Here is a 25,032-nt window from a genome sequence, read left to right as displayed (position 1 = left end):
AAAACAAATAAATAAATAAATAAATAAAATAATAATAATAATAATAATAATATGATCCGAGTTGTGCAGGCAAAGGGGGGGGGGTCGCTCGGACATTTTCAGCGTTTAACTTCTCGGTGTACGTACAAAGGTGGCTCGCGGGGGAGCGGACGCACAAAGCTTCTTTGTTGCTCCTCTGTCCAATCAGACGCCGCGGGGGGAGATCGCCACGAGCGTCTCAGCCAATCGGAGCGCGCGGCGAGCCCGTGGAGAAAGGCGTTTCATTTGGATGCTGCGAGCGTGCGCGCGCGTCGACCGACTCTGTGTTTGTGTGTGTGAGGAATTGATCGCCGGCTAAAAGAGAGAGAGAGAGAGAGAAAAAAAATGGTCGCGTAGCCTGGTACCGTGCGGAGGACAGAAAGCTGCATTTCATAACCTGGACACTGAGATCCGCGAAGCCGCACCGGACACCGAGGCATGATGCAATAATCTATTTATATAATTATTTTAAAAAATAAATAAATATCTATATCTATATAGATCGAGAGTTCAGTGATGGGTCGGAGAGCCACGCCTGCCCAAGATGTGCGCATAAACAGGTATGTTACCTGTGCACCTCGGGGACTCGGGGTTTACCAGCACACCCTGTACAAGGTTTTGGCGTCCAGCGTCACGATGGCCTGATCACCCGGAGCGGCGGATGAGCGAGGGCATGTCGATCACCCGATTCACGGCTACACTCAGACTATCAGACCGTCCCGGCTTCTGGGTTTAATCTGGTGCTCGGTTTTTTTTTCCTGTGTGTGTGTGTGGGGGGGATATATCGCGCGTACTGGATCTATCTCAGACAAAGAGCGTGCACCCGACCCGTTATGGCCTCTATACGTTTGCACGGATTGGATCAGCTCCCGGAGAACGGCAGCGCCTCGCGCGCACCGGATCCTCACATCCCGAAGCTGCTGTCTCAGGTCGACACCGCCGTGCTGCCGTTTCTCGGGGGGTTCGGGCGCTTCCAGAAGCGGCTCGTGGCGCTGACCTGGCTCCCAGCGTTGCTCATAGCCTTCGGGCAGTTCTCGGATTATTTTCTCCTCGCGCAGCCCAGGAGCACGTGCCTGGATCACGCGAGAAACGGGAGCGGCGTGCTGGGCGCGAGCGCGCCGCCGCCGCCGCCGGCTCTGTTCGAGAACGCGACGCGCGCGGAGAGCAGCGGCGTCAACGGCGACAGCGCGGAACCGAGGTTTGAGCTCCAGCTGGGACTGCAGCAGAACGTGGTCACTAAGGTGATGACATGTATGTGTGTGTTTGTGTGTGTGTGTGTGTGACGATGGTGTCAAACTGGTCAGGTGTCCTTGACATGCCTTTTTGCTCATGCATCACTGTTTATTCTCATTTAACACGAACAAGTGGTTACACTGAAGTGTCCTTGTAAATAGGTTTAGACTTAGTGGTTAGGGTTCTGGGTTCGATTCCCACCCGGGTCTGTGTGCATGGAGTTTGCATGTTCTCGCCTGAGCTTAGTGGGTTTCCTTCTACAGTCCAGAGACGTGCAGATCGGCGTTCCCAAATTGTCCGTAGTGTGTGAGTGAGTGTGTGTGCCCTGTGATCGATTGGCACCCTGTCCAGTGTGTACCCTGTCTCGTGCCCTAAGTCTCCCGGGATAGGCTCCAGGCCCCCAACAACCCTGTATGCAGGATAAAGTGATGTATAAGATGAGTGAGTGAGGCCTTGTAAATAGGTGACTTAGTGGTTACCGCTGTCGCCTTGCACCTCCATGATCTGGGTTCGATTCCACTTCGGTTTCCTCCCACAGTTCAAAGACATGCAGATAGGCGTTCCCAAATTTCCTGTAGTGTGTGTGATGTGTAAATGTGTGTGTGCCCTGAGATTGGTGTACCCTGCTCCGGGGATAGGCTCCAGGCCCACCGTGACCCTGTATACAGGATAAAGCAGTATAGACAATGAGTGAGTGTCCTTGTAAATCTGATCTGGTTCCACTAGGATGTTTTTGCACACATTTATTTAACAGTATTACCAACTCAAAGTTGTACTCATTAGAAAATTAAAGACTAGCTGACTCAGTATAGTTAACTCAGCAGGAACTGATAAGGGCATCTGGGCTGTTCCACCCGCATAGCCTGGGACAGATAACCCCTCTGTGACAGGCAAACCCAGCAGTATATCTATACATTTTGTTTTTTCAGCAGTTGGTGATGATAAGGATGTCTTGCAGGATGCCGTTGTTTTTCCACAGATGGTCAGTGCATGGTGCAGAAAAACACTCATGAACCTTGAGTGGAAATGAGATAACTGACAGACATGGCGTGTTATTGGTGATTATTTGGATCACCAATATAGGTTTGCTTCTTTAGTTTTGTGCTAGAACTGCGAGGATAATTTTGCTCATAAGTAACAAAGAAGTTGTTCAGATGTAACAAAGCGAAAGTAGAAGTTACTAATAAAACGTTCACAAGTTGAATAAAAAATTATCCACACTGGCTGTAGAATTTATTTAAATTTACTATTAGAAGAGAAAAATTAACACCAACAAGCTTTTATGTTCCCTCATTAAAAAATGTTTTAGGCTGAACTGCGAGCCACGAATGCACCGCAGTCTTCACTTCTTCTTCCTCATCATCACTATCATCATAGGGCTGCTTTCAGGGGATCAAACAGGTGAAAGTCTGATAGAGTAAGATCAGGACTATAGGGAGGATGCTTTAAACAATGTTTTGCAGAGTGGACGTGCATCGTCATGCAAGATCACAAAGCCCTTAGATAGCAGTCCTCTGTGTTTAATCAGAAGTTTAGGCATCAGCTCTTTAACAAGCATCTCACTGTAATGAGCACTGCTGATTGTTCAACCTTTTTTCTGATAATGTTCCAATACTGGCCCTTGAGAATCCCAGAAAACTTTAAACATCAATTTTTCCAGCCGATGGTCGACTTTTGAACTTTTTCCCGGTCTGTGATTGAGGATGTTTTCGTTCCTATACTCTGCCATTTACTCTCAGACGTGTAGTGATGAATCCATGTCTCGTCACCAGTAAGGATTTTTCTTTAAGAAACCTTCACCTTCTTTCGGTCTAAACATCGATATCGGTCTAAATTTTGTTCGCAGATATCCAAACACTTCTGTTTACGCTCTTTCGTGAGTTGTTTCGACACCAGATACACCTTAGACCACAAATTAACGATCCACTCATCTTTCATGCAAATCACAAGCGGGGCATCCATTTTTGCTCCTATCGCAGTTACAAATGAACTGATGTAACACGTTTACGTCTGCACAGCAGTGACTGGGGAGACAGTAGCCTTGAACGGAAAGCGCTGATAAGACATGCGGACAACAGAAGTTTTAATATAATCGGCATGTGGATAATTTTTGACCCTCGTAAGTTTCAACAACAACACAGTTTTAAAATTTCTGCTTATCTGGTGTGATTCCTGTTGTAAAAGACTTGGTGTATTTTTTTTTACTATTATTATAGAAATGATGACATATTAGAAAAGCCTATCATATTGTTCCTTCTGACAAATAGATTTCCCGGTTGTGATTGTTGTGTGATGCCTCCACAGTGGCAGCTGGTGTGTGACGAGGAGTGGAAGGTCCACATCGCTAAGTTCTCATTGCTGGTGGGCTCCATATTTGGTTACCTTCTGATGGGTGCTATGGCAGACTGGTAAGCTATTTTACTTTTCTCAAAATCTTTATCTACTCTTTCTTGCTCTAATTCTTGATTTGGAGATTTATTGGTTTGCCAGGGATCTAGATATGCAGTTCTGAAGTTTGGCCATGTTGGTGATGCTTTACCCATGTTAGACATGCTTTGGATGTGCCTTCTTCCCAGGGCTGGTCATAATACAATACAGCAATACTTTTTAGTTTTTAAAACCAGATAATGAATAAACTAGTTGCTGGCATGTTTTATGGACAACACTGTGTGACTTATTGTCCTGCATATCAGAATCCTTGACTCATAAGTACAATCCCTTTGCCCTGCTTAGTCTTGTATGGCACTGACATTGTTGGATCGGTTTTCCAAACACTCTTGCATTGATTATGTATCGTCTAGGTAGGCGGTAGGCTGTCCTTCATTAGTGTCTGACTGATCAGCTCCCAATGTGTCTCCAAGACAAGTCAGACCATTTCCAGTCAGATCACCAAAAATGTTAATGATATTAATGCCAGGTAAACAGATTGTTTGTTTATTTATAACCAACATACAACCAGGAACAAGCTCTGCTCTTTCTTTAGATTTCTTTCCTCCTGATACACACTGCCGCTTATTTCAGGGAGTTGTTGTTCAAAAATTGTGTTGAGAAACCTTATAATAAGGGTTATACAGTGCTGGGAAAGTACATAGCATTTTCTCTTTCAATTCAATTTAATTTTATTTGTATAGCGCTTGTAACAATTGTCATTGTCGCAAAGCAGATTTACACAATCAAAAGAATGTGAACAAATTAAAACGGTCAGTTTGTCCCTGGTGAGCAAGCCGAGGGCGACAGTGGCAAGGAAAAACTCCCTGAGATGGCAATAGGAAGAAACCTTGAGAGGAACCAGACTCAACAGGGAACCCATCCTCATTTGGGGGAAACAGAGAGCGGGAATTGATCTGCATTCATACTGTGTGTTAGTTGGCAGGCAGTTCAGTAAAACAGCTGATGTTAATTGATGTTAATATGGAGTCCAGGTAGTTATTGGAGACTCGGGTAGACTCCTAGGAAATTCCAGTCCTGAACTATTGAGCAACTGCAGCCAAGTCAAGTCCTCAGAGAAACAGCTATCAACATCAGTCGAGGCCAGAACCGTCTTCATGGTCGAGTGAAACCGTCCCCAGACACGGGACGCATCCCAAAGAGACACACGGGGCATCCATGTGACGAGATCTCCAACCAGAAGCGGGGCACCAGGATGGGTCAGACAGGTCCTGAGGGCAGAGGGAGTCTGGATCACTGGCAGCTCATCTTTTTCAGAAGCTTTCATTTTTACCCATTCAAAAATAAGGAATGTGCCTTTATAGTGCCTTTACATATTGCCTAGTAGGAAAGTTATCAGTGGTTTACATCAGAATCTTTTGTGCTGATAATGTTTTAGTAATCAGTAACCTGAACTATTTCTAGCTTCAAACATGACTATACAAAGATTCTGGGCTCCCCCCCCCCCTACAGTTAATTTGTTAGTGTTTTAAGCAATTTTTAAGCAAAAGGAAAAAAAAAAAAAGAAGTTCTACAATAAAAAGGACAACTGTTACACTTTTGATTTAACCACAATCAAGACAGGAAAAAAAAAAACGGATTTATAGTAGGGATAAGAATCAACAGGGACCACCTGACACGATATTATCGCAATATCCTAGGTGCTGATCAATTTGTATTGCGATTCTGTTAATATCCCGATTCAAAATATTCTAAACAAACTTAGCAAATAATTAGGTCCTTACACACAGTCAGCTGTACTGCATGCGAGTGTGTGAATAGTTTAGAATGCACCACCTGCAGGATCGTAGAGGAACTGCAACCTTTTAACACCTCGAATGCAAACATACTGTATATAAATTAAGCAGATAAAGATTTTTGCCATGCAATCTCATGGAATCCCAATATCTAACGGATTTGTTTTTTTTTCCCCCCTCATCTCTTTTTTTTATACCGTAGTAATCCTACTTAATAGATAGAAGTGCTTTTTTAGTCGCTTATAAGCGAGCCAGAGACAACGGTGGAGAGGAGAACCTCCCTGAGGCGACACCAGAGAAAGAAACATTAAGAGGAACCAAACTCAAAAGAACACCTGTCCTCTTTTGTGTGATCCCCGATAGGGTGACCATAAATAAATCCCTTCTGTGCTATAAGGTCATAGCGATTGCCATCATAAGAAAACATCAGACATGACCTCTCTGGTCATGACTACTATATGTAACTGGTGATTCCCCTCCCTATTGTTAGTAACAAGGCAGCAGGGGTTTAAATATATATATATATATATATATATATATATATATATATATTTTATAAATGCTGTAATCTTAAGTTAATCTTACTGTATAACAGCCATGTACAGTATGCAAGCGGATGTTTGACTCCTGACTATCACACACATGTGCTTGTTGAACATACTGTATGTAGTCCTCCTTTATTTGCTGTTAACATAACCTCCACGCTCCAAGGGAAGGCTTTCCACTAAAGTTTTTATTTTATTATTATTTTCCCCCAATCGAACCTTGGCAAGCATGTGATTTACGGAGGTCGCTTTGTGCACATGAAAATAGTCATAGTGGAACAGGTTTGAGCCTGTTAGGTCCAGTGAAGAGGAATTATAATGCTACATAACATGGTATTGGTGCTAAAAAATGTCTCACCTAGGTGAAAAGGTGAATTTTTAAATAGGATAATAAAACACAAATTTTCATAATACTTAAATGTTTCTTATCTCCTGATCCATGTTTAGGGTTTTTTTGCAAATATGCATACACATATTTTTATCAGATAAAAGTAAACACATTTGCTAAATACAATTTCCTGTCCTTTTATGTAGTGTCTGTAACTTTTTTAAATTCATATCTTAAATCAATGATCTCCTTAGCTAATTTAGACTTCACATGAAAAGACATAAACCTAAAAAAAGTCTATTATTCTAAAATGCAAAATTGTAGTGTGAACCTGAGATGGTTACGGACACTACAGGTTTTTAATTTTTAAGCTCCTACCAAAAATCAACAATTTGTACATATGTGTCTAGAAGCTCACACCAAATTTAGTATTAATAATCATTCAAAATACAACTTATTCATATTTCCTCATGACTATTGTTTGAAGCGAGACTGTATAATGCTAAAAATGGCCATTTTTGGGGCACGTATAAAATCATCTCTCCAAAACGGCTGGTGTTGGCAAGTTGAAAATTTTAGGGAAGCAAGATAGGTCACTTCTATGTTGCGTAAACTTTAGAAGTAGCTTCTCTGGCTCACACATTTTCTGTATTATAACATGAAAAAAATAAAAGCAGCACCAATACTGTTGATTGACAATGTTTTAGCCATATACAATTATCTATGCAAATTCTTTTGTAAAACTATTCAAATAAAGCTGACATTTTTTTGCACTTAAACTTTAAATCTTAAAAATAATATCAAGCTATCCTCAGTCCAGATGTGTAAACACTGTACCTTAGCTTGATGCATGAACTGTGAAACCCTTCAGTAGGGAGATATGTACTGTATAATTAGATTAGACTTAAGTGTTAGTTACACATCTCTGTTTCTTTCTCTCTACCTATGTCTTTCCCTCTCAGGATAGGTCGTATTCCGGTGCTGCTTGTCTCGGTGTTGTCTGTGCTCGTGTTTGGCTTGTGTGTGGCCTTCTCTGTGGACATGGCCATGTTCAGTACTCTGCGCTTCTTTCAGGGCTTTTGCCTCGCTGCCATCAGACTCTCCCTCTATGTGCTGAGTAAGTTTCTCCTTTCTCACTTTTCTTCCTTCACACTCAGACTAAGGGCTACGATCTGCTTCAGGCACCTTTTCACATTACCGGGGGGAGGGGTGGGGGGCGTTTAGGGTCGCGCTCTTTTCTCCGGTTTTTTCTCCTTATCTCTAGTCTGTTCTATATAGTATTATTTTCATGCAATTTTCACGCCTGTCTGCTTGCTTTTTTTAAATTTTATATCACATTCATTTTATTTACAAATGCAAAAAACTTCTTTAAAGGAGCTTCATGCATTTAGACACACACACACAAAAAGCTGTGGGTTACTGTAAATAGGTGGAGACCGCTCTCGATGGAGTTGATCACTTTACAGCTTGGGGACACAACCCCCAGACTACCAGAGGATGCTTCAGACAACAACAAAGAAAATCCTTTTCCTCCTCATTATCATCATCATCATCATCATCATCATGTTTAGATCAGGCTTATTGTAGACAAAATAATAATCAAATATGAATTCTATGAAGACTAAACATCTGGATTGAAGAATGTAAATAAGTAGAAACCAGACTGCTTTTAAATACATAAAGTAACACAATCCTAATGTACATTGAGGTGGGATATTGTTTGTTTGCTGTAACCGTGCTTCACTCTCTCTTAGGGATTGAGCTGTGTTTGCCCGCTTGGCGCTTCTCCATGACAATGGTTGCCAGTCTGGTGGTGGTGGGTGGGCAGCTGCTGATGCCAGGTTTGGCAGCGCTGTGCCGCGACTGGCAGCTCCTTCAGGTCCTCATCATTGTTCCGTTCGTCCTAATGCTTCCTTACATTTGGTAAGCTCATCCCTACTGAATAGATGCATGATATAACGTTGCTTAATGACATTCACCCAGTGTGGATATTCAGTGTAAGTTATAAACTGTTCTGACTTGCATCTTCCCAAAGGGATTGTGCATAAAATATTGCAGAGTATAGAAATATAGAAGAAAAATAACCTTTGGCATCTGTTTGAAGTGAATATTAAAGAGCTCCTTGTAACAAATCTCGCCACATGCTGTAGTACGAACATTACAGTGCAGTGAAAAAGTATATTACGCAAAGACGACCGGAGTAAATACAAAATGCTGTTTTTAAATGATTTCATTTATGAAGAGAAAAAAAAAGAAGCTGTCCTGGGCCCAGGTGAAAAAAATTCCCCCCTAAACCTAATAACTGGTTGTGTTACCCCTGGTGTCGAATGGTGTTAAGTGTTTGAGATAACTGGCAATGAGTCTGTGGAAGAATTTTGGCCCACTTTTCTTTGCAGAATGGTTTTAATTCAGCCACATTGGAGGGTTTTTGTGAAAGGACGGCCTGTTCCAGACTTTGACTAGGCTTTGTTTTTTTTTTGTCGTGTGTCATCGTCCTGCTGCATAACCCAAGTGCGCTTGAGGTCACTGATGGCCGGACATTCTCCTTTAGAATTTTCTGTTAAAGCGCAGGATTTATGGTTCCATCCATTATGGCAAGTCATCCAGGTCCTGAAGCTGCAAAGCTCCAGACCTGCTACTCGGGTTACATTTGTGTAATATAAAAATTTGTTTGAGTTCTATCATTTAATTGAGACAAAAATGAAAAAATAAGGAAGGGGCAAATACGTTTTCTGTACTGCACTGTAGGCTGATGTTAGAACTAGTTTTACTAGTTGAAGTGCACTGGGTTTTGTGAAGTATAGTAGTTGTGGACATTAAGCCAACTAACCCTCGTGTGTTTTTAGGGTTTTCCCCGAGTCGCTGCGCTGGTTGTTAGCCACGCAGCACTACGACCGAGCAAAGAGCCAAATGTACTCAATCGCCCGAAGCAACGGAGTCGACACCACATCCGACCCTAATGGAATTCTCTCAGGTGGGAACTAAGATCACACAGACCGAAAGAGATTTCTGGGAATGTGAACATGTGTCGCATGTAACGATGATGATCAAAGTCCTGATGAGTTATGCTTGTGTCCAGAGCTGGAGCGTGAGCTGCAACAGAAACCCCAAACCTCCTGTATCACACAGCTGAGAAGCACACGCAACCTCTGGAAGAGCACCGTGGTACTATGTGTCAACTCGTGAGTATACGTGCGCTTGATAAAACATAAAGTCTGGAATGATCAGAGCCACCAGGGGGCATCATGGAAAATCTCGACCTTATAAAGTTTTTTCTTTTCCTTTCTCTCTCTGTCTCTCAGGCTGACTGGCTATGGGATCCACCACTGTTTTGCACGCAGTGTTCTAGAGGGCAGCACCTCTCACCTGCACTATTACGCTCTGGCAGGCATCGCCATGGCCTCGAGTTTGGTGCTTTGTCCAGTGGTGGCAGCGTTCGGTAGACGAGGCGGCCTCCTCACCTTCATGATTATCACAGCACTGGCCTCCTTGCTGCAGCTTGGCCTGCTTAGCTGTGAGTTCTAGAACATGTATACATAATGCCTGTATATACTGTTTGGCAAGAAAATTGGAGTATGTGTGTATATAACGAGGTTTACAGTAACTACTAGGCGATGTGACCGCGCTGACCACATGTCAGTTATACGGGAGTGGACATTAATGAGGGAGCGGACATCAATAGCAGGTTGGACATTAGTAGGGGGGTGCATTAATAAGGAGGGTTAAACATTAATAGGGGAGTTAACATTAATAAGAAGGGTTTATTAATAGGGAAGGGGACATTTATAGGGAAGCAAACATTAATGGGGGGGTTTAATATAAGAGTGAACACTTGTAGGGAAGGGCACAGTAATAATGGAGCTGACGTTAATAAGGCAGTGGACATTAACAGCAGGTTGGACATTAGTAGGAGAGGAAAAAATAATAGCAGTGGGGACATTAGTAAGGGAGTGGAGGATTAGAAGAAAGAATGGGAGAAGGAGACATTAATTTTAATTAAAATTTATGGACATTAATAGGGAAGGGGAAATTTATAGGGAAGGTCACATTAATAGCAGTGGGGACATTTATAGGGAGAGGGGCATTAATAGAGGTGGGGGGCAATAATATTGAAGGGGACATTACTAAGGGACTGGACATCAATAGCCGAGTGGACACCAATAGCAGAGGGGACATTGATAGGAAAAGGGACATTAATAGAGAAGGGGACAATAATATTGAAGGGGACATGACTAGGGGACTAGACATCAATAGCCGAGTGGACATCAATAGCCGAGTGAATATCAATAGCAGAGGGGACATTTATGGGGAAAGGGACATTAATAGAGGGGGGGGGGGCAATAATATTGAAGGTGACATTACTAAGGAACTGGACATCAACAGCCGAGTGGACATCAATAGCAGAGGGGACATTTATAGGAAACGGGACATTAATAAAGAAGGGGACAATAATATTGAAGGGGACATGACTAGGGGACTAGACATCAATAGCCGAGTGGACATCAATAGCCGAGTGGACATCAATAGCCGAGTGGACATCAATAGCCGAGTGGACATCAATAGCGGAGGGGACATTTATGGGGAAAGGGACATTAATAGAGGAGGGGACAATAATATTGAAGGGGACATTACTAAGGAACTGGACATCAACAGCCGAGTGGACATCAATAGCAGAGGGGACATTTATAGGAAACGGGACATTAATAAAGAAGGGGACAATAATATTGAAGGGGACATGACTAGGGGACTAGACATCAATAGCCGAGTGGACATCAATAGCCGAGTGGACATCAATAGCAGAGGGGACATTTATGGGGAAAGGGACATTAATAGAGGAGGGGACAATAATATTGAAGGGGACATTAATAGGGGACTGGTCATTAAGAGCCGAGTGGACAATAAAAAGCGGAGGGCAGATCAATAGCAGAGGGAACATTTATAGGGAGAGGGACAAATAGTGGACATTAATAGAAAAGGGGACAATAATATTGAAGTGGGATTGGACATCAGTAGCAGAGTGGACATTAATGGGGAAGGCGACATTAATGGCAGAGGGGATGTTAATATTGGAGAGCACAATAATGAGGAGTGGTCATTACTAGGGGTGAGGATGTTAACAGCAGTGGGGACAGTAATAGGGGAGGGGACATGTAAAGGACAATAATATAAATAACTTTAGTGAAATAAGTTTTTAATGAACCAAAATCTGCAACTAAAATGGAAATGATAATAGATTTCTGGACAATCGCTGGAATATGTGACGTAGTTTTTGTTAAAAGTTGGTGCTGGTATTGTTTTAGAGACATAAATGTATTATAATTCAGTCTATAATTACACAAACCTGCAGGGATTCAGTCTGATGAATATTTAGGACACGTTTTGTAAATCTTGCTTGGCTTTTTTTGTTTTTTTTTAAAGGCTTGTATTTCTTTTTTTTCATGACAGTAATTGGAAAGTACAGTCTTCGGCACAACACAGGTAAGAGCAATTAATTCTTACACACACACACACACACACTTTCTCGAAGACTCCATGCGCAGATATTTAAAGATGTCCTGTCAAACATCAGTTCTCAGGGACACGCTCAATCAGCGGTTCTCTGCGGCGTTTTCCATCATCGGAATGTTCTCGTCTCACGCCGTCAGCACTCTCAGTATCTTCTACTGCACAGAGATCACGCCTACTGTCATCAGGTGAAACCTCTATCTGCATCTCTCTCTCTCTGTCTATTTTTAGACGGCTCATGCTCTCTATTCCTGTGCATCCTTTCATCTTCGCCAATCATTCTGTATACTCTATGCATGCATGCACGAATGTTCCACTGCTCGCGTTGCCCGTATGATATGTGAATAATGTGTGTGTGTGTTAGGGGTGGAGGTGTAGGTTTGGTCCTGGCTAGCGCAGGCTTCGGCATACTAACCGCCCCGCTCATGGAGCTCCACAACCAGAAAGGCTTCTTCCTTCACCACGTCATCCTGACGTGCTGCACCTTGCTCTGCATCATTTGCATCCCGCTGCTGCCCGAGACCACCGGCCAGCCTCTGCCCGAATCCCTGGCCGAAGGGGAGGGGCTTTTGCGCAGGCCTCTCCTCCCTGGAGAGCAGCACCACCTTCTGGCCAGGCAAGAGGTCAGGGAGTACTCTCGGGTTCAGGAAACGCCCCTCCGTCAGGTTGTCAGTCAGAGCAATGCCACAGCACCTAGTAACAGCAACAGCACAGCGAACGGAATGAGGACTTGAGAGCCGCGTGCATGCGGCTGCCTGCGTGAATCCAAGCCAGCTCAGGCCGTGTGAAGGACAGCAGTGATGATCTGACCGGCCAGCAAGCACAGAAACGCATCATGAGGTCACAGGCGATAAGATTCCTTAAAGCATCGTCACCGGTGAATGATGCCGATCTACTGACCGCTCGTAAATATAACGTGTCGAACCTCTTATTCCAGGAGGTATGATGTGGTGAAGTGTTGTAAAAATTGAATGTTGACGTAAATTCACTCAAGTCTATTTTTCAGCAACAAAACTCAGTTTTGTATAGCTTTTCTATAGTTTTGTACAACGCCCTGGGGAAAGAAGGAAAAAATCACGCTACTCTTAATTTGTTATGCATGCGTGTAGTCCCATGCATGCATGAGTGTGTGTGAAAAAAGAAGGACCAGGAAGCGAGCCCTGATTATGGATTATGAAGTTTGAAAGGGAAAAAAAAAAACCAGACTGAATCCATAGGGGAGTTGGGTGAAGAGTTTCAAAATGTGAATGATCTTAGTATCCGGGTGTTTTAGGGAAAACAAGCAAGTCTGTAGAAGCTGCAAAGGTGTGTGTGTGCGCGTGAGAGAGCGAACGAGTGTGAATATCCTACAGTTTTAAACTAGAACAATTACTGTTTCCGTTTGGAAATCTAAAAGAAGGCAGGGCTGAGCACAGACAAAAGTACAAAGGGCTGCTGACTCGGCTGCTCAGTATTAATGTTCCTAAAAGATTTTACTGTTCCTGGGATTGAGTTTGTTGATTTGCACAAAATATGCAACGAAAAAAATGAAAATTGTCTTGATTGTTTTGTGCACAATACAGGCTGTGACTCCCCCCCCCTCCCCCTTCCAAAATGGATGTACCATATAACTGGCCTTAAATTGTGACTGATAATCTGAGAAAGGCTCTCAAAAAAAAAAAAAAAAGAAAAAAGCACCGATTCAATGCGGTTTCAAGAAGTAATAAATATGGTGTGCACAGTGTGACATCCAAATTATGTAAAGAAATTTAATGGGTCAGGATGTAATGTTAATTTCCTGGCCTAAAAACAAACAAACAAAAAAAAAAAAGAAAGAAAATGCTCTGTGGTATTTAAACAGTCATTTGTGATGACTGGCGTGACTCCATGACTGAAATGTACTTCTTTTGTATGACTTGTTGAATAGTGTTCATCATCAGTAATATGCAGGTATATGCAGTGCAATTGATGGAAATGTATCCACTCTTCATTTTTATAAGACATTCCATTTGTGAATAAATGCATTTGAATAACATGGGGTTTATTCATTTATTTTATACATTACGTGTCAGTAAATCAAGATTAAATCTCTCATCATATATACTTAAATGCATCAGGGTTCTATTTATTTATTTATGTATTTTTTTAGGATTCGGTAAAAAAAAACACATAGATCATGGATATTTTGTCATCCTTTATTAGTTTGACTATGTACAAAAGCACAAAAAGGTATTTAAAAAAGTATACATCAATGAAAATTTAAAATTTGTCTGGATGTAGCTCCATCTCCTTCTTTATTCGGTTCTCCACCAACATTGTTAGATTGGAATCCGTCACTGGAAGGTTATAACTCACAAACACCTGCTTCTTGGTTTTCTTCGCTGCAAATTGTGAAAAAATATAGTTAAAGTTAACAATATGCTTAGATTTCTATATCAGGAAAACAAATCTACCTTCATTTCTTATAACATTATCATAACAACTTAACCAAAATACGGAAATTAAATAAATCACTTTAAAAGCTAACTCTCTATATATTCTATATAACTATATAGAATATGGATTTTCATGGCTTTAACTTTTATTTAGATATATTCCAAAGCAATGTTCTCAAAGTCATGCAAGTTTGGAAAAAAAAAAACAACCCAGCATAATTAAATATGTTCAAGCCATTATTAAATGCTGCAACATGCTGGTCATGAATTAAAGAGGTTCAACAAGAGGACTGAGATTAGCCGTCAGTCTTGCTCATGGGATACTGCTTTTATACACTGCCTGCCCCAAACCCCATAAAGAAAAAAAAAAAGTCACCATTTCAGAAGGGTCAAAATATTGTCCTGCATCAAGCAAAGAAAACAACTAAGGAGATTTGTGAAATGCCTGAAGTTGGGGTAAGAACTGCACAATGCATTATTAAAACAAGGAAGAATAGTGCTGAACTGTGAACCTCAAAAAGAAAATGTTGTCAGAAAAAAAAAATCATGTATGGGGATTACTTCAACGCTTGGTGAAGTTAAATCATAAAAAATGCACATCAGAAATCAGAGCCATGTTTAATAGTCAAGATAAGACTGTTTGTCCACATACATAATATGATAAGAAATCACAAGATTGGGAAAAAAAGGTCATGTGGTCTGATGAGTCCAGATTGAATGGATGTGTCACAGTAAGAAGTGAAGCGCATGGAGCATTGCACCGATCATGCAGAGTGTCCACTGTACAAGCCTCTGGAGGTTTGGTGTTATGATTTGGGGCTCAGCAATGTTATTTGGTAATAAAATCAATTCAGCTGATGACCTGAATGTAATAAATGACCAGATTATTATATTTATGGACTTTTTCTTCTCTAATGGCACAGACTCTGGGGGCATGAGGAATCTTATTCAAAGGCGGTCGTGTGCAAACATATACAGTGGTGTGAAAAACTATTTGCCCCCTTCCTGATTTTTTATTCTTTTGCATGTTTGTCACACTTAAATGTTTCTGCTCATCAAAAAACGTTAACTATTAGTCAAACATAACATAATTGAACACAAAATGCAGTTTTTAAATGAAGGTTTACGTTATTAAGGGAGAAAAAAAACTCCAAATCTACATGGCCCTGTGTGAAAAAGTGATTGCCCCCCTTGTTGAAAAATAACTTAACTGTGGTTTATCACACCTGAGTTCAATTTCTGTAGTCACCCCCAGGCCTGATTACTGGCACACCTGTTTCAATCAAGAAATCACTTAAATAGGAGCTACCTGACACAGAGAAGTAGACCAAAAGCACCTCAAAAGCTAGACATCATGCCAAGATCCAAAGAAATTCAGGAACAAATGAGAAAAAAAGTAATTGAGATCTATCAGTCTGGTAAAGGTTATAAAGCCATTTCTAAAGCTTTGGGACTCCAGCGAACCACAGTGAGAGCCATTATCCACAAGTGGCAAAAACATGGAACAGTGGTGAACCTTCCCAGGAGTGGCCGGCCGACCAAAATTACCCCAAGTGCGCAGATACAACTCATCCGAGAGGCCACAAAAGACCCCAGGAAAACATCTAAAGAACTGCAGGTCTCACTTGCCTCAATTAAGGTCAGTGTTCACGACTCCACCATAAGAAAGAGACTGGGCAAAAACGGATTTCCAAGGCGCAAACCACTTTTAAGCAAAAAGAACATTAATGCTCGTCTCAATTTTGCTAAAAAAAAGTCTCAATGATTGCCAAGACTTTTGGGAAAATACCTTGTGGACCAACGCGACAAAAGTTGAACTTTTTGGAAGGTGCGTGTCCCGTTACATCTGGTGTAAAAGTAACACAGCATTTCAGAAAAAGAACATCATACCAACAGTAAAATATGGTGGTGGTAGTGTGATGGTCTGGGGTTGTTTTGCTGCTTCAGGACCTGGAAGGCTTGCTGTGATAGATGGAACCATAAATTCTACTGTCTACCAAAAAATCCTGAAGGAGAATGTCCGGCCATCTGTTCGTCAACTCAAGCTGAAGCGATCTTGGGTGCTGCAGCAGGACAATGACCCAAAACACACCAGCAAATCCACCTCTGAATGGCTGAAGAAAACCAAAATGAAGACTTTGGAGTGGCCTAGTCAAAGTCCTGACCTGAATCCTATTGAGATGTTGTGGCATGACCTTAAAAAGGCGGTTCATGCTAGAAAACCCTCAAATAAAGCTGAATTACAACAATTCTGCAAAGATAAGTGGGCCAAAATTCCTCCAGAGCGCTGTAAAAGACTCGTTGCAAGTTATCGCAAACGCTTGATTGCAGTTATTGCTGCTAAGGGTGGCCCAACCAGTTATTAGGTTCAGGGGGCAATTACTTTTTCACACAGGGCCATGTTGGTTTGGATTTTTTTTCTCCCTAAATAATAAAAACCATCATTTAAAAACTGCATTTTGTGTTTACTTGTGCTATCTTTGACTAATAGTTAAATGTGTTTGATGATCAGAAACATTTTGTGTGACAAACATGCAAAAGAATAAGAAATCAGGAAGGGGGCAAATAGTTTTTCACACCACTGTAAATGACATAAAAGTTACATGTTTTTTCTGAAATGTACATGACTTTTGTATTGAATGAAACCCGAAATAATAAATTTATACAAATTTACGTGAGGTGCATCAAAATCAAGCGATCACCATCTTTGAACTGCTGCCTTATATATAACCTTGACATTAAAAAGGTTTTCCAACACTTTACATATGTACATAATAAACTGACATTTTACTCGTCCTGTAGGCTACACCATCATGGGGAAGACTGCTGACAATCGTCATTGCTGAAGCTGGCTAATCACAGAGTGCTGTATCCAAGCACATTGATAAAAAGATGAATGGAAGGAAAAAATGGTAGAAAAAGATGCACAAGCAACAGGGTTAACTGCGGCTTTGAGAGAATTGGACTGGTTTTTCAGTGGCCCAAATAAAAAACCCATTACTTTCCTCTTTGCAGATGAAAGTAAATTTTGCATTTCATTTGGTAATCAAGGTCCCAGAGTCTGGAGGAAAAGAGGAAAAGCACAGAATCAAAGTTGCTTGAGGTCCAGTGTAAAGTTTACACAGTCAGTGGGGTTTGGGGGAGCCGTGCCATCTGCTGGTGTTGGTCCACTGTGTTCTATCAGGTCCAAGTTGTTTTAGGGACACTTCATGCTTCCCTCTGCTGACCAGCTTTATGGAGATGCTGATTTCATTTTCCAGTAGGCCTTGGCAACTGGCCACACTGCCAAAAGTACTAATACCTGGTTTAAGAACCATGGTATTGCTGTGCTTGATTGGTCAGGAAACATTCCCGACTTAAACCCCACAGAAAATCTGTGGTGTTTTGTAAAGGAGAAGATGTGAGACACCAGACCCAACAACGCAGAAGAGTTGAAGCCCGCTATCAGAGCAACCTGAGCTTCCAAAACACCTCAGCGATGCCGCAGACTGATCGGCTCCATGCCACACACCACATCGGTGTAGTAATTCATGTGAAGGGAGGTCCAACCAAGTATTGAGTGCTGGACTACTGAAAAGTATGAACATGTACAACATTTCTGTGCTAAATCTTTTTTTTGGGGTGTTAAATAATGAGAAATTAGCTGTATGCCACAATCATCAATATTTAAAAGAAAAAAAAAAACACTTGAAATATATCAGTCTGTGTGCAATGTATCTATACGAGTTTCTCTTTTTGAGGATATTCTAATTTATTGAGATGCACCTGTATGCAAGTAATTTATAAAAGTTGTTTGTTTTTAGTCTTTTTGGTTTGGACACACACAGACACTTTATATGCAATTTTTTTTTGCCTTCACTCCTGTGTATAGGGTTGTGGGACCTGGAGCCTATCCCATGAGACTTAGGGCACAAGTCGAGGTACAATACAGGGTGGCAATCCATCACAGGGCACACACACACCAATTGGGACACCATTTAGCCTAATCTACATTAGTTCATGGAGTACCTGGAGGAAACCCACCAAGCACAGGGAGAACAGACCTTAATTGAACTTTTAAATCCTTGAGGTGCAGGTTAATGCTAAACCCTATGCCACAGTGCCATGGCATTTAGATGACATTTAATAAACACAGTTATATCAGTTACACATGCGGCTTGGGTTTGTCCCTTATTTTTTTCCCCCAGTATATGACTTAGTTAAAAGAAGAACCGCAGGATGTACTATAACTAGTAGTGTTAATATTAACAACAGTAATAATAATGATGATGATGATGATGATGTGGTTAGCTCTTACTCAGTCTCTGAGCTAGGGAAGTTGGTGTTGTGTCTGATGAATCCCCCAGTATCAACGTAGACAGGGGCATGGAGTCCTGGTGTTACAAAGAAAACATTTGTATTATTATAATAATTAAGTATTATTATAATATATTTTGAGACACCTTTAAGTCCAACTTTCAAACTTCAAAGAGAAGCTCTTGGGGTTTTAGCACATGACACACACACACGCGCGTGTCACTTACGAATCTGCTGTCCATGGACACCGCCAGGTTGGACAGCACAGGACCGGTTCCGACCCAGAGGAAGAACCCGCCGCTGAGCTTCATCACGTGGAAGTGCACCATCTGCTCCAGCAGCTTCTCGGAGAAGTCGTGAACCACGATGGTGTCTGAGCGAGCCTGCTCACTGCCACTGCCCTCCTCCATAGCGCTGACTGCACAAAAACACACACAAACACACACACACACACACACCGGAACCAAAACGAAACCACAGCACCTTTCAACCGAGTCACTGCGCTTCTTCAACGCGGGTGGTTTCACGGTTCGTTTCGAGTTCGAGCGCCATCTTCTGGTGGGAAAAAAAATACAGCGCGTTAACTCTTTCACGGCGTTGCCTGCGGTCACGTGACCAGAATCCATAAAGACGCCATTTTGAACGTCATGCATCCTTCCATGTTAGATCAGTCGTGTAAATAACACGCAGGAAGATATTCCTGGCGAGTGAGTATACAAAAAACCCTTTCTGCTGCTGACCTGGAGCACGAAACAAACAACTGTACTCTAAACAACAGAGAAATTTCTTATTACGAAACGCAATCAGCCATAGGAAATAAGGGAAATGCGGATAATCCGTTCCAGCCAGCCACAAATATTACCAATATTACCCATTTCCAACACTGTAGTCATATTTGTCCATATAAAAACAATCAAACAATTATAAAAGATATGTACATGAAATAAAATATGAAATAAATAGACATTAAACTTCACTTAACCTTAATTTATGATTCCTCTTGGCTCCGGCTTCTTTAAAAAACGAAACTGAAGGTGGCTCCCTTTACCGCTTGCTACCATACATAATTAAATTCTTGGGACCCATGTCTTTACTAAATCACAAAATATATATATATATTTTTTTTTTGCACAAAATGCCCACGAAAAGTCCACAATTTTTTTTTTAAACTCACTTTACTTGGCCATCTACTGACGCAAATAAGTTTTGACTGGCTACAGGAAGTACGCTCAACCAGAAGTATGCGCGACCGATTTGGCCTTTCATATGCAGAAAATTCTTCCCATGCAGAGGGAGCCAATGCAGTGCATTCGTATGCAGAGGTAACTCTCTATTAGCAATTTCCAGACCTATAATCATATTTTTGCATATTAAAACAATCAAAACATCTAGAAAATACATATTAATGTAGTAAAACATAAAAATAAATAGACATTAAACCTTAAACGAATTTTTCTTAATTTATGGCACTGGTTGCTTTAAAAACAAAACTGAAAGTGGTTCCCTTTTCTTCTTGCTGCCGTCCTTGATAACATTCTTGGCACCATGGCGCTATGAATTCACTAAATAATTTTTTTTAAAAAAACACAAAATTTACGTAAAATCACTTCAAATTCAAATTTAAAATTCAAATTTTATTTGTCACATACACAGTCATACACAGTACGATATGCAGTGAAATGCTTGTACGACCGCCGGTGACCTTAAAAAGAAAATAAAAACCATATATAAGGAATAAATATTAATAAAAAGAAATGAAATACAAAAGAAAATAAATGTAACTAGTAAAATAAGGGCATGTAAAAATATCACAAAATATAGAAATATAGGAATATGGGGGGGAATATATATATAAATTTTTTAAAATGTTTTAAAGTGGCATTAAAATGTTTTAGAGTGGCAAAGTGGCAAAGTGTCATGTGCAATGGCAGATCAACATGTATTTTATAAAGTGACTTATAAAAAATGACGTGCAATGGCTTCAGATATGTTAATATGTATTGCATGAATGTGTCCATGATTGTCCTAATCACTAATCAGTTTTATTAAAACATTGTAATGCAAAAAATGGCTAAAAATGTTCTGAATTTTATAGACTTGTAAACATTAAACGAAACAGCAATTAGCTGTATTAGTTGTTTGGTGCTCTGTTATCGATGAAATACTAAATAAATACCCAGCAGCATTATACTTATATCATTCTAAATTCAGCAAGACAACTATCAGACATAATGAATATAGTAGAAATATTCCAGTAGAAATGATAGGGAAAAAATTTATTTAGTTGTGAACTACAATTCTGTTGTGTGATTCACGTATCACCACACTGACTCCAATATCGATAAAAAAATATATAATATAGATGTACAGGTCGATCGACCATTGAACAGAACTGGCTGGTTTTTAGTTTGATTGGCCATGACCGGTGATTGGTTGATCAATTTTAGATATAAATGATTCTTTATCGAGCGCAGAAGTGTCTGAGTGGCGTTACATTAGCAAAAAGGTGATAAAAGCAATCAATCTGCCTTTTTTTCCAAACCCCACTCAACTTGAACACTCACTGTCAAGTTGAGTTTTGAGACTTTAGAGGCATTTAAAGTGATAAAATGTCACCCTTTTCTTTATAATCCTACAGGTGGTGCACTCTGAACTATTTACACATTTTCATCCTATGTTGCAGGACTGAATTATTTGCTAAAGTTTGTTTAGTTTAAAATGTAACAAAATTGTGTGAAAAAAAACAAAAATGTAACAATGCGTAATATTGTATTGACATATTTATAAAATCGCAGTAGAACAGAATCGCAATTATTTTATTGAATTTATTTTTATTTATTTTTATTACATTTTAATTACATTTTAATTAAATCTGCATCTGACTGGTGATTCGCATCCCAATACTCTAGTGCTTGTCAAAATAAATCTATTTTTATTTTTTGAAATTTGTGAGTGCCTTTATCTCGAATTTCACCACAATTCAAGTACTAAAAAAAAGAACAGAAAGCACATCTTGTCAATTCGAAACTCATGTATAATTAAAAATTAAATGTTAATGTAAAGCATATATTCCGGTAAAACGTTTACCATCATGAGTTTTGTAGTAAAGTTTACTTGTAAAATCACATCCACATCACTTGTTCCTGTATTGATCCTGTTTTGGAAAGCGGTATTAAAGAACATAAGTAATGGTAGGTATACCAAAAATAGGTATAGCAGGGCTGAATTTAAAAAAGATAAATAAACAGTTTATTTTTTATTTTTGTACAACCATGCACAAGAGCACCACCTTTGTTCGTAAAAAAAAATAGCACAAAATGATATGATGATGTGGGGCTAATTTCATTCTCATCTACAGTTATAGATTGTAGCAACCTATCAGCATCAGTCAGACTAAAATATTAGATTTGATCTCCGCCTTGTCTAATATTTTTCAGAACAGGTTGCTGAAACAGAAACATGTCATGAATAGAGTTTGAGAAGCTGCATTGACACATCTTTCACTCAGCAAAATCAGGATGTGATCATACAAGGTGGTATCAAAAAGTTTCAAGACTAGTTTTGTAACGCCAGATGTTTTGTAACACCAGATTTATGCCAAAAGATGGCAGCACAAGACTGCACACACAGTCACAGGGAGTTCTGAGCCTCATACAGTAAGTCAGCCAAAAGACGTTGTCCGATATCTTCGAGACGTTTGACATGATTGGGCAAGTTTACAGCGATGCTTCAATGAGTTGTTCAAGGGTTTGTTTAGTGGCAGGCATACTTCAATAGCAGAAAAACATTACTAAAAGATGGCAAAAGATCAGAAAGACCTTCAACGAGCTCAACCATTTGGCAACTTGTGCATGATGATCGGCAGAGAACCACTGTCGGTGTGTCATACGGAGCAGCACCAGGCAATCCTTACGTGTGATTTGAATATGCACTGTGTTACTGGCAAGTTTATCTCCAGGCTGCTCATTCACAAGCAGATGAAACATAGCATCGAAGTCTGCCAAGAATTCTGTCAGCATGCCTTGGATGATCCATCCTCCATGTCGAGGATCACTACCGGTGATCAAATTTGGTTACGACCCCCAGACGAAGCAACAGTCTTCACAGTGGAAGAACCCATCATGTCCACAACCGAAAAAGGCAAGGGAGGTCCGCAGCTAGACCAAGTGCATGCTCATTGTTCTTTTCGACATTCATGTCATTGCTCATCAGGAATTCGTCCCCAGGGGCCATACTGTCAATAGCGAATTAAACTGCCTGGTTTAAGGCATGTGACGAAAGACATACAGCGAAAGCGACCTGATCTGTTTTTTAAGTTAAGCCTGTATTTGTCACATATACATTACACACAGTGGGGTCAGAGCACAGGGTCAGTCAGGATACAGCACCCGTGGAGCGGATAGGGTTAAGGGCCTTGCTCAAGGGCCCAACAATGACAACCTGGTGGAGCTGGAGGTTGAACCACTGATCTTCTGAACAGCAACTCAGTGCCCTAGCCCTCTGAGCTACTACTAAATAAAAAAGGAGAAAAAAATTATATGTTCAATTCAATATTTAAGCCTGTTATTATACAAACATTTTTACTATGTTTAATAATAGGGTTTTAAAAAGTATTACTGCCTCCTTTTACATTTGATTAAATTGTTGTTTATTCCTGTACAATATGGATTTTTTATCTATCTATCTATCTATCTATCTATCTATCTATCTATCTATCTATCTATCTATCTATCTATCAAATTAGACAAATATATTGTATATTATTATTTTAGAAATTATTCAGTTCCGTCTGTTGCAGAAACCTTCCGATCAGTTTCAAATACCATGTTGTTAAGTCTTTATGTAGCTTGTATTTAGAAGGCAGGAAGGAACTGCAGCACTTTCTTTAACTTTAGCACTTTCAGCGATTAACATCTGGTGGTGGCCTGTTAATCTGTTAAATGGTCTCCAGATTAAGTTTCAATGTAGAAAACTTTTTGTATGACTAGGTGAGAAAGATTAAGCCATTTTTTTGCTTGTTTCATGCTTATGAGTTTGTATGAGGTGGTTGAGTGGTTTCAGTTCTAGTTGGATGGTTGAGGCCATGTGTGGTGAGAAATGCTGGACTGCTCAGGTTTTAGTCACCTGGACCTCTCAATCACATGTCTTCTGTACATCTTTGAGCTGGTCATGAGTCATTTTCAGTTATTGCCTGAAATAGATGATTAAACATAACCTTCCTTTGTTGTGTGTGTGTGTGTGTGTATGTGCATGTGGGTGGTGTGCTTTGTGGGTGTGGGTGGGCATGTTTTACATCCTGTTGGGAATCAAATGACCCCTTACACTTTTGACATTTTCTTACACCAATCAGTTAACCCACAACACCAGGCAAAAGGTTTCCCTTTGGTTACTGAGGTGAGGTTTAGGGTTCAGGCATTATTTAACTGCATTTATTATTTTGTCAGTGGAAGGGGTTTACAAGGGTAGAAAGACAAAAATGTGCATGTGTATGAGTATGTGAGTGTGTGTGTGTATTTGAGGGGGTGTCCCTGCTAAACTCGAAGTCTCTCTAGAGACTTAGCGTTTAGAGGGTCAGTGGAACATTTGTGAGTTAGCTTCTGTGTGCAGCGTATGTGTGAGAAGAAGTCGGGGGCTTTAGGGGATTTTTACTTACACCTGCCATCCTCAGCGCAACGCAAACTCTGAAAAATATTCATCATGCTTACTCAAGTCATGCCTGTTGTTAGCAAGTCCATTCACAGAATTTGCAGGGAAATGTAATATTTACTTAAAGCTCTCTGAGAATTCCATTTATCAGTTTATGCCATCATTACCTGAATGAGGATTGTTTAATCAGCAAAGAACAATCCTAATCACTGAAGGTTATTTTTTTTCATTTGCTTTAATTAGAGTTATCCTGAATGTGCAATCACTTAATAAAACATTTGCTGTTGTGCTATTCTTAGGGATACTTACTTATTAGAAAATAATAATTCAAATAAAAAAACTAATATTTTCATGTTAATATAGTCTATTGAGATATTTTCATATATTCAGTCTTTTCTGTGCATGCAGCTCTAATCCTACAGTCTCACCGTGACCTTCCTGCTAGATCAGTGAACATATACTTAATTCCACCCAAATTTATTTCTGCATTTATTGTACTATACAGACATTTATATATGTACATACAACGTATATAGTGTTGAGCATGTTATCTTTTTACAGTTATACTGTTTATTACTGTTTGATCTGTTCATAAGACACTTACACTCCTGTACAGTATATATGGATGCAAACCCTGAGAAATTTCCCCAATGTGGGACAAATAATGGTTTATCCTATCTTATCTTATCTTATCTTATCTTATCTTATCTTATCTTATTTACCACATAATTATTTATCGTAAACAGGCCACTTATGCACTTCATTTGATTGGCTTTGTACATGTATGTTACACAATGACAATAAAGTTGAATCTAATCTGATTTAATCTAATTTAATCAAATATAATCTAATTATATACAAAT

At 40.2% G+C, this 25,032-nt stretch overlaps 2 protein-coding genes across 2 annotated transcripts; one reads left to right on the top strand and one right to left on the bottom strand.

Annotated features, from left to right (window-relative positions):
* The first annotated feature begins 290 nt into the window (after positions 1 to 290).
* On the top strand, positions 291 to 13,825 carry LOC128510421 (solute carrier family 22 member 23). Its single transcript, XM_053482697.1, has 10 exons — positions 291 to 1,259; positions 3,556 to 3,659; positions 7,271 to 7,425; positions 8,063 to 8,231; positions 9,155 to 9,282; positions 9,388 to 9,490; positions 9,611 to 9,822; positions 11,754 to 11,786; positions 11,878 to 12,001; positions 12,178 to 13,825. Exons 1-10 carry the CDS (start codon positions 852 to 854, stop codon positions 12,545 to 12,547), a joined length of 1,806 nt encoding a protein of 601 aa, XP_053338672.1. The 5' UTR covers positions 291 to 851; the 3' UTR covers positions 12,548 to 13,825.
* Positions 13,826 to 13,973: 148 nt separating this feature from the next.
* psmg4 (proteasome (prosome, macropain) assembly chaperone 4) lies at positions 13,974 to 19,050 on the bottom strand. Its single transcript, XM_053482707.1, has 3 exons — positions 18,751 to 19,050; positions 18,525 to 18,600; positions 13,974 to 14,173 (listed from the first exon to the last, which is right to left on the bottom strand). The coding sequence occupies exons 1-3, from the start codon at positions 18,931 to 18,933 to the stop codon at positions 14,052 to 14,054; spliced, it is 381 nt and encodes a 126-aa protein (XP_053338682.1). The 5' UTR covers positions 18,934 to 19,050; the 3' UTR covers positions 13,974 to 14,051.
* Between the last annotated feature and the right edge of the window lie 5,982 nt (positions 19,051 to 25,032).

This window comes from Clarias gariepinus, chromosome 2 (assembly GCF_024256425.1).
Source record: "Clarias gariepinus isolate MV-2021 ecotype Netherlands chromosome 2, CGAR_prim_01v2, whole genome shotgun sequence".
Classification (NCBI taxonomy): Eukaryota; Metazoa; Chordata; class Actinopteri; order Siluriformes; family Clariidae; genus Clarias; species Clarias gariepinus.
The sequence above is the reverse complement of the archived record's forward strand: the minus strand, read 5'-3'. Positions and strand labels throughout refer to the sequence as shown.